General features: G+C 37.6%; 2 protein-coding genes across 2 annotated transcripts in view; one reads left to right on the top strand and one right to left on the bottom strand.

The window, feature by feature from the left end:
- MBTD1 (mbt domain containing 1) overlaps positions 1-6,386 on the bottom strand; it is a 29,385-nt gene extending 22,999 nt beyond the window's left edge. The window contains exons 1-5 of the mRNA XM_010002681.1: positions 6,315-6,386; positions 3,253-3,454; positions 1,993-2,126; positions 1,055-1,169; positions 878-960 (exon numbers count right to left, since the gene is read on the bottom strand). Coding sequence (XP_010000983.1) covers positions 878-960; positions 1,055-1,169; positions 1,993-2,126; positions 3,253-3,406 — 486 coding nt within the window. The 5' untranslated portion in view covers positions 3,407-3,454; positions 6,315-6,386. The remainder of the gene's footprint in view (positions 1-877; positions 961-1,054; positions 1,170-1,992; positions 2,127-3,252; positions 3,455-6,314) is intronic.
- A 1,087-nt stretch (positions 6,387-7,473) lies between these two features.
- UTP18 (UTP18 small subunit (SSU) processome component homolog (yeast)) overlaps positions 7,474-9,798 on the top strand; it is an 11,353-nt gene continuing 9,028 nt past the window's right edge. Inside the window, exon 1 of the mRNA XM_010002761.1 lies at positions 7,474-7,527. Within this exon, the coding sequence (XP_010001063.1) occupies positions 7,474-7,527 (54 nt within the window). The remainder of the gene's footprint in view (positions 7,528-9,798) is intronic.

The following is a 9,798-nucleotide window of genomic DNA, read 5'->3' on the forward strand; positions in this document are numbered from 1 at the left end:
AGCAGGAATTCCAGATCTGGACAGAAAATGTGTCTCTTCTGCCTTATGGACAGCTTCCACAAAACAAAATGTTTGTTTTGATTGCAATTTTCATGAGATAATTTTGAGTAAAAGAAAACTTCTGTAAGAAGATGGAACATTTCAGCTTCCCAAATGAAAAACACAAACAACAAAACCCAAACTTAATCAGAAGACTTTTACTTAGTACAAAGTACTGACAATATTTAAAACAAGGTCTAATAATTGGAATTTAATAAACACAAAGATACCACTAAACATTTTCCTCATCCCTTAATAACATTCTGTAATAACTGAGGGCTTATTATTTGGAATTTTTATTCTAATACAAAGGAAACCAACCTTTATTAAAAATCTTCATTTTCCTTTATTTCTACACCTCCTGGCAGCACAACTGACAGGGAGAACAATGACGAAGAAAAAGCAAAACCCCAAATCCAAATATGTATCCACAAAACCAGTTTGACATAACCAAGCAATCCTGACAGTCTAAAAAGCCTTCTGTAACTTTTTCTACCAGTGCACGTCCTGGGTGCTTTGATATTCGGTAATGCATTTGGTGATTGTACAGTCTGAATGTGAGAAAAAGAACTTCGGTGTTTAAGAGCCCTCCTTTCACTTTCTTCTTCCTTTATGAGAACATGTATGATGAAATTAACTGACAAGTCTTCAGAAGGGCTTTAAAGGATAGATAAAACCAGACACACATCTCTAAAAATAACATTCTAAGACGAGTTTCATAGTCTGAGGCCATGAAACCTATTTGGACACAAATGTTTTGCAAATATGAATTCAAGACTTAACATGGACTCTGTCACACACACACAAGAAGAGACAGCACATATTGAAAAATACTTACATGCTTAAAACAGGTGACAGGAGCTGCTGTAAAGCTATTGCTATTGATGTAGTTCCCCCAGCTGAAACCTTCCACAGGGACAGCTGCTAAGACAAAGTTATTTTATTTAGGAAGTTGCTAACGAGTCACAAAACTTCTATTGCCAAGAATTTGTTTCAGCTGTTTTCACACTATTACCTGCTTTAGTCTTTGTCTGGTTTTGTAAAGTTGCTTGGTACTGAGCATATGCTGCTAATTTAGCCACTAAGGGTTGTTTTTGTAGAACTTTAGCCTTCTTTGTTGGAGGTTTACCCTAAAACAAAAACAGCTAAGTAAATAAAATCTTCAAATTACCATCAGGAAGTTTCCACAGGTCTGTAGCATATGGTGTGTTTAACTAAAATTAGAACAATACAGAATGGCAGTTGACTAAGTATTACAAAACTACATGTAATATTACAAAATTTGAAAACCAGTAGCAAAGAATGTCCAAAAGATGACTTTTGTACTATTATTCCAACTTGAACAGCATAACAGATTCACTGTTGTTTACCTGAAAAAAAGGTGTTTTAAAAGCAGGTCAAAAGGAAGAACTTTTAACCTACTTTATATCAATGCAATTACTTGACATTTGTTGCAATTAACTTGAGATATAACGATAATTTCTGATTTTTCTTTTCTTGAATATTACAAACACAACTTCATGATTGTTTGATTAATGCTTTAGGTAAACAAACTAAAACTCATTTTGCAAATCTGTATAGTTAAGAAAACCCTCAAATCCAAAACATAACAATGCTAAATAAACCTTTCTGCTCTTTAAAGCCAGATGCATGGAATTTCTAGTCACTACATATGTAGACAGAAGATTTTTCCTGATCTTTTTCTTGCAGAAAGGCCACTGCAGTAGAAATTAAAAAAAGGAGTCAGTATTCTCTGGAATTTCCTCTGCTGAGCAAAGTAATTTGTTGCTGACTGATAGAGAGTTTAGATTTACAGTATTGCTTGTGAAAATTTTAATGTGTTAAAAAACAGGACTTAATTTAAAATACATCATGCAAGTTTTACAAACACACATGCTTTACAAACACAGACTATAACAAGTATAGAAAGAAAATGGGTCTCTGTACCGCTACCTGAAGTCTGGCCAGAATGCTGGCCTTCTTGGAGTTGGATGAGTAGCTTCTCGAGCATGACACGCTGCAGAAGCGCTTCGTTTTAGAGTAAAAAGCGTCACGGACACCAACCATTCCACACATCTCGCATGTAGCTTACCAGGGGAGAGGAAAGGGCAAATGTTAGGAGTGTAATAAAGAACTCAATAAAAAAAAAAAAACCTAGAATAAAGACAACATAAGGAAGGTTCTATAGGTGGCACCACAGAACAGTTTCTTAGGGTGGGACCCTGAAGAGAATTGCATGGAACGATAACGTAAAAGAACTCCAAACTCTACCACCACAATGGCAGCGGAATACAAAGAACCTCAAGGTCACTGGTGAAAAGGTCCCTCCCTTCTGCTCTCAGTTCATTTTACCACTGGCAGAACTGAATGACCCAGCTAAGTCAGCTACAGCAGATTTCTGTGTTCTCACGCCTCTCAAGGAAATGCCTGCTTTGAACCTGGGCCTGCCAGCCTTGATTTCCTCTATAAATTTAATACTTTCAACCTAAAATAAAGCTAGATCTCTTTTTAAATCATAAATTAGCATATCCAGAGTACCCCAGACCACTAACATGCTCTTCTAACTGCAATCATGAGCTTCAGAAGTTGACAGCATCACCCATCGAGTTGTTCCATGATGAATTAAGAGTTTGTGATCAACTTATGCCATCGACAACATGCCAAGATTCTACCTAGGGGAACTCTACTAATCACTAACTATTTTGGCTAAAATATTTTTCCTCAATAATAAAAGCAACCTTCTTTTATTTTTTCTAGTATACCCGAGCTCACAGTTAGTGAACAGGTATACACTGACAGACTTGATATAGTAACAGTAATAAACTTTTCCTAGTGTAACAAAAAATATATTTTAATATATTATTAAATGGTAGAGATAATAAAAGCTCAAGTGTACAGTGAACACATCAACATTTTCCTCAAACCTCAAAGAATAGAAACAATGTAAATCAGAACACACACATGCATGAACATATACACACAACACAAATTTGATGGTATTGCAGATGTTCCCACACCGTTTCTTTCCTGACAGGAGGATTCAAAGTCTCTTATTTCTGTTTAGCAAAACCCAAACAATTCCCCTCTCTCCTCCAAATAATCAAACCCCAAACTTTCAGCTGCTTTGGTCCATTTTCAATCAGGACCCTCAACTCACAGCACAGGCTGAAAAACAAATAACCAACTCTTTGTACTCCTGCACCACATACTTACCCATGCCAGATTTGCCATCTGGGTAAGTATAGACCTGCCCATTGTTCTTTATAATTGGGAGACTGGAGGGCAAAGGAGCAACCTCCTCTTCACTCTCTTCAGAACTGGAGCTGCTGCTCGTGTCCTCACTACAACTATCATAACCGTCAAACATCCCGAATGAATCACGTCTTTTCCTTTCCGGTCGTGAAGTATGTTCTGTCTAAAAATTTAAAAAAAATAAAATAACCAACAACAAAAACCCCAAAGAATAGCAGAGCATTCTCAATGCAAATATTTCAAAGTCAAGCTTAAAAAGTTTCAAAGGTCTAAGTCAGCCTTCAAAAGTACATGTACTAATAAACTGCTCTATGAATACAGAGGTACAAACCACAAATTGCCAATTAAATCAGTATTAGTAGAGTCAAAACTTGGCAACTTTTGGTATAATGATATACAGGAAGAAAAATCTGATGATCCACTGAGAATACACAGTAGTGTCCATACCCTTCTTTTTCTTGGTATCTTCAGAGTTTGTTAATCCTGATATGCTGAAGAACGACAGTCACACAGATCTTAGAGGCAAATGAGCACATTCCAGATGGCTGCAGCCAATTTCACTAACATTCATTCATTTGAGAAAGCTGGGCAGAGAAAAGACAGTTCAACCAAGAGGGCACTTATTCCATAGGAACAAAAATGAGAATATCTCTCTGCTCTCATTGGCATGTGGGGTTATTGACAAATCACTCAGCTTCCCTATGAGTCAGTTTCTCACGTGTGAGGCAGGAATACCTCTCTGCCTCACAGGGATGTTCTGAGGATTAATACATTAACAATTATAAAGAGCTCAGTTACTATGGCAATAGGGTCTGTATAAATTAAAAAAGATAGAAAGGTGACTAATTTGCTACTGTCATATAAGAAAACTTGTTACATAATATTTTTTTCCTAAAACAAAAAATGTGAGAGCTAATAAAACCACACAATTTTGAAGAACAAATAACAGGCAATCTCCAGAGAATATGTTAAAGAGATGTAAAAAATACATTAGTTGATGACTTTTTTCTGATGCACATCCAATAGATGCATTTTAATACAGTGACAATTTTTGGTTTATTAATATCTGACAAAACTCTACTGAAACAAGAGTAGTGCTACATAACCTGCCCTCATTAAGCAAAAAAAATAAATTAAAAATCTTCTAAGTATTTCCATTTATCCATAACAGTATTTAAGTTTGAGAGGAAATAACAGATAAAGAGAAGACAAATTCTAAAAAAGAAACACAAGTTAGGAGAATGAAGCACAGCCAAGAAAACAGAAAAAAAATAAATAAGCAAGCCTTTGCCTCTACTTCCTTTTCCAAGACCTGATTTTATTTAAAAGTCATTGTAGACAGAAAAATAATAATGTGATCTTTTCCTTCTTATACTGCATTTGGATTCATAGCTTTAAGATTTCATCACAGTAATTTCCCAAATCCCTTTCCTAGAGACTATATGCCTGGACATTTTTATTGTGGGATTTCATCTGAGCCTTTTTCTGCAACATTATCCTTTTATTATAATATTCTCTATTCTTCTTTGCAATCTGACTAAATCCTATTATGGAAGGATTTCCTTACAGCTAAAAGGGAAAACTGATTTCCATGCTGACCCAGTCCTAACATCTTATAAAATAAACCCAAACAATAATCAGTAAGCACAAAAGCTTATGGGATAAAGTAAACAAACTTAAAGCAGTTAAAGTAGCTCTGAAAAAACCTCCAACAAACAAACAATAAAAAAAGGCAGTGGTACATTAATTATGTACACATTCCTCATTTGAAACTTTGTTTAAACAAATAAAAACTTAGGATAGGGCATCACGTGACAACTCCTTGAAGGAGTTCACATCTGCCTGAAGTAGCCAGGGTAATGGTCACAATCATGAGAGGAAAAACTGAGCCATGGCAGAACTAAACCTAGTCCTGACCTTCACTGGTGACAAGTCTCACCTGCACATTATTCCTGATGCTAGTAGCCAACAACATGCAAGAGCAGTTACTTTTTTGTGTATGCACGTGTGTGTAGATAAGGCAGAAGTTGAGCACAATGTTGCCATGGATACAGTGTTCTGTGAACAGTGCCAGTAATTTATCGATCAGAACATGAAAACTAATCATATTCCTTAAGATTTCATGAACTCTTTAATATCTCCCAATGTTTAACTTTCCTTGACCACATCCTCCACCAAGATACGCAGTGTATCAACCATTCACAACAGTAACACCACACCACCATAATTCCTTCCAATATTATGGATAGATATTAATGATGTTTCAGAGCCCACAGGCAGGATCTCCTTCCTTGCTCACTCATCCTCCATACATCAACTGATCTGGTTTCACTCAGATTAGGGCCTCATTCCACATAAAGAACTTCAACCCCTTAGTGGAGGCTGCAGTACAAGGTAATCTTGGGACATCCCTTTCCACTTCCAGCCTGGAGAACTCTGGACCCACATGGCAGTTCTGCTTTGCCCAGCATCTGCTGCCAGAGGTTAGAAATGCTCTAGCAGCTCAGGAGGAAGAGAGGTGCAGCTAATTCCCAGGGAAGGTGAAGGAAGAAATGGGAGGTGGGAGGCAAGATGAAAGAGCAGTGGCACACAAAGGAAGACAGGCTGCTCCAGGCAAGTTGAAGCATGGTGCAAGATTAACAATTGCAGATACCACAACAGCACAGTTGCCTCTTATTTTTTTGCTCTTCTTTTGCATCACATACATTTTGAACCTCAATAACTGCCAAGCCCTCTTTGCCAAAATATCCACAGATGAGAAAGAAAACATTTTCTGTATGGAAAGATGTTATGGAACATTTCTAACTAAGCTTTTTCCAAAAGATGACCATATTTGCCAGATAATTCATGCAGGACACTCTTAATGTTCATTTACAGTTATTATCTGGATGTTCATGTATAGTTATTATTCTGGGTAAGTTGCTCAAAATATGTTTTGTGAGACTGGGAAAAAGCACAGTTCTGCAACAAAAAAATACAAGGCAATTTGGGAACAGAAGTAAGGGAAGGTGATTTGCAAACACCTATGCTGGAATTCTGCTAAAGTAGATCAAAACATTTCGAGTTTGATAATAAACACCACTAAGGTTCTTTTCAACCCACGCTGAAACACAACATTTGTAGAAACAAATGAAGAACATGTTAAATTTCTCATAACCCTTCCTGCAGAACTTAGAGATCCTACTCTTTTGCAGACTCCACCTCTGACAGTCTACTAGAACATGAAGCAGAAGCAATGCACAAAGAACAGGAAAAAGTTTCAGCAATACTGGTTAAGGCTTATCTTCCTAATGGGATTACTGGTTGCTCAACTGGGAAGATTTTTAGACAGAGTAATATAAAGTCTAGGGTAAGCAGGACTGCAGAATAAGCCTGCACTACTATTTGCTTGGGGGGTTTCTTGCATACTTTTCTTTATTGAAGGGGATGGGTGGAGAAAGGAACTCCTAAGAACTGCTTTCTTCTTCTGTCCAACATCCATTTTCCTGTTCTTCCTCTCCTCCCTGTGAATTCTTGGCAACAATTTATTTTTAAGAAACACTCTTCATTAACTATTACACAAGGCAAATGGTACGATTAAAGAATATAGTTAAGGAAACCGGTTTCCCTAAAACCAGGAAGGCAACTCTAAACAAATATGAAAAATAACTAGTTTCTCACTCCCTCAACATATGCTACTATGCGCACACACTAGGATTTGGTCAGGTCATTACAGCATCCATTCTCTGAACATAATAACTACTCTTTGGTCACAAAGGGTGAACAATGCATGGCCAAAATGCAAAATGTTTATTGTTAATTAGACATAAAATACTTACGCAGGAAATTGCTTTAGTATCTTGACTGCTCCAGTGTTGGCAAAATTTAGGAGAAAATGTTCTCAAGGAGAGAATTTGCTACAGAAAATGCCCCATTACTAAGTAACAAAACTCCTTGCCTCCCAATCAGCACACCCTGGCCAGAAGAGGATGATCCAACCCAACCATAGAAATGCTTTAAAATCTCTCCAACTGCTTGTTGCTACAAATGAATCAATCTGGTGCTTGAATTCAGAAAAGCAGCAATTTAGAGCTTTGAGTACAACAGCTGTAGCTTAACAAAAGCCTAGCAGCACCTATAGTGATAGGCATCACTTTACACACACAGATCTAACCCCCAGAAACATGACAGAAGTACGGACAGATGGTATTTGAGGCCAAGGTCAACAACGAGGTCACCACAACCTTCAAGCCAAGGGTCTGTGATAAGACACATTTACTTTAATCATCTATCCTTAACAGATCATGCATTTCCCACAGCATACTACCCAGTTGGTATTAAATTTGATGCACAGCTTTTGTTTTCAAATGTTTATTAATGTTTTATGTTACCAGCTTAGTTTTAGCTCTGCATATTAGCATTAAGGAAATGATGGAACTAATTTATTATAGCTCTTCCAAACGTAAGCTAGCCAAAATAATTTACTGTAGCAATACTGGCTTGCCCCCTGTGGGACTGAGGTCTATTTGTGCTTCATAGCATGACAAAAAAAGAAAATTCAAACATGGTACAGATTTAAAGAAAACATACTTTCAGCTTTCATTAAAAACAAACAAACAAAAAAAAATCCCCAAAGCTAAACATCTTGGGATTCCTGGAAATCAGAACCAACCAAACTTACTTTTTTTTATATAAGCAACTCACCTCTATCTGGAAATGTGCCTTCCACTCTTATAATAAGTAAAATCTCTGCTGGAAAATTACAGAAATGTTTTTTCCTGTCTCTTCATTTGCTATGTATGACAGCATTTTGTCTGAAGCCAGTTTCTGCTGTTTGCCAATGGTTTTGTCCATAGCCTCTTCCCCAGGGGGTTTCACACAAGAGGGGAGACTCTTTCATAAAAAAATATATCAAATTAGCAGGCAATTTTGGAGGGGGGGTGTGATGATTAATATGTGAAATATCTGAGTTTTGAGAAAACTGAAAATCTGTTACAAACTCCCTTATGTTTCCACAAAGCCCTTACAAAAGAATATTTGGAAGAGGCACATATTTAACTTTAAACACCCTGTTACCATTAAAAAAAACCAACAACTTATATGTAAAAACCAAAACACCACCAACCCAAAAATAAAGCCTTCAACACCTGAATTAATTCCATGTGCTCAGAGCCAGATTCAGCAAAGTATCACACATGCCCAGTGTACCAACTTACCTGAGAAATGAAGGTATGCAGTAGCAGTTTGCAGAAGGTATCGAAACCTTGCAAAATTAAATCAAATTTTGGAAGATAAGAGAAATGAAAGCCAATGAGGGGGAACTTTTGTACATATTTTCATTACTGCTCCAGTCATCTAGCTCTTTAGGCAACCACAGTGAAGAGAATTCTTACTTTCAGTCTACAATCTTTTTGCACATGCTCAAGCCTACACACACTCCAGAACGCCTGAACTATTATTGTGGCGTAAACAATAACTTCCACATAGGGGAGTTTATACCTCTGCTGTGTTTTCCAACAGCTTACATTACACACTTGCTCAAAATGATCCCTAAGCAGAAGCAACCAGTAAAGACTACTAAGCTACCAAGTTTGATTACTTTTTAATAGAAATAAATTGGTTCAGCTCCCATTTGATGTTCCAGATTAGACTCTTCCAGAGCCTTTAATTCCTTACAAGGGCTGTTATAAACAAGCACAACAAATAACTGCAAAGTTTTCAAAGCTGCAGAATAATCTTAATTTAAAAAAAGAGAAGACTACCCTGCAGCTTGCAGTTTTAACTGGTTTTAGACTTGAAACATCACAAGGGCTGCCACCCACATTGAAATCTTTATTTTCAAATGACTCCTTCACACGCAGTCGTTTCTACCATAGTCAACGTATGCTTTGCAGTAGGATTTTTATGTTGTTTTGGGTTTTTTTTTAAGCCACATTGGAGAGAAACTGCTACACTTTAAAACATTTCCAGCAACAACCTGAAAGTGAAACTGGTTTCACTGGTTTACTGCTCCTCACATTAAGAACAAAGTCGCAATATAAACAGTCGTAAAAATTATACAGAGGGGAGGAATTGGATGCAAAGAATCCTGAACTTTTCAAGTGCTAACGTTCAGGAATAATCTACAGCACTTAAAATGGGCACGACTGGAAAACAAAACTTTAAAGGCTTTAAGTACAAGAGGAAGTTGCTGAAAAAACCCTGCACTTCAGTGAAACACTAAGAGAAGCGCAGCCTGTATCGCTCAGAACGAGATAATCTGGAACTTTTTACTCCCGATCCTGACTGCCGGCAGGAAGGAGGAGGAAAGCAAGGAAGGAAAAAGAAGGAAAAAAAACCAACAACAACAACAACAAAAACCCCCAACAAACCACAAAGCCAAACAAAAAACCCCAACCCCCCGCGGAGGCCGAGGGGAGCGCTCCGGGATCACAACAAAGGGGGAGCGGCCGCTGCCGCCTCCACGTGCCCGCAGCTCCGCGCTGACAGCCCGGACACCGCTGCCCCCGGACCCCCCCGAAACCCACC

This window comes from Chaetura pelagica, unplaced genomic scaffold, assembly GCF_000747805.2.
Source record: "Chaetura pelagica isolate M959 unplaced genomic scaffold, ChaPel_1.0 scaffold47, whole genome shotgun sequence".
NCBI classification, from domain to species: Eukaryota; Metazoa; Chordata; class Aves; order Apodiformes; family Apodidae; genus Chaetura; species Chaetura pelagica.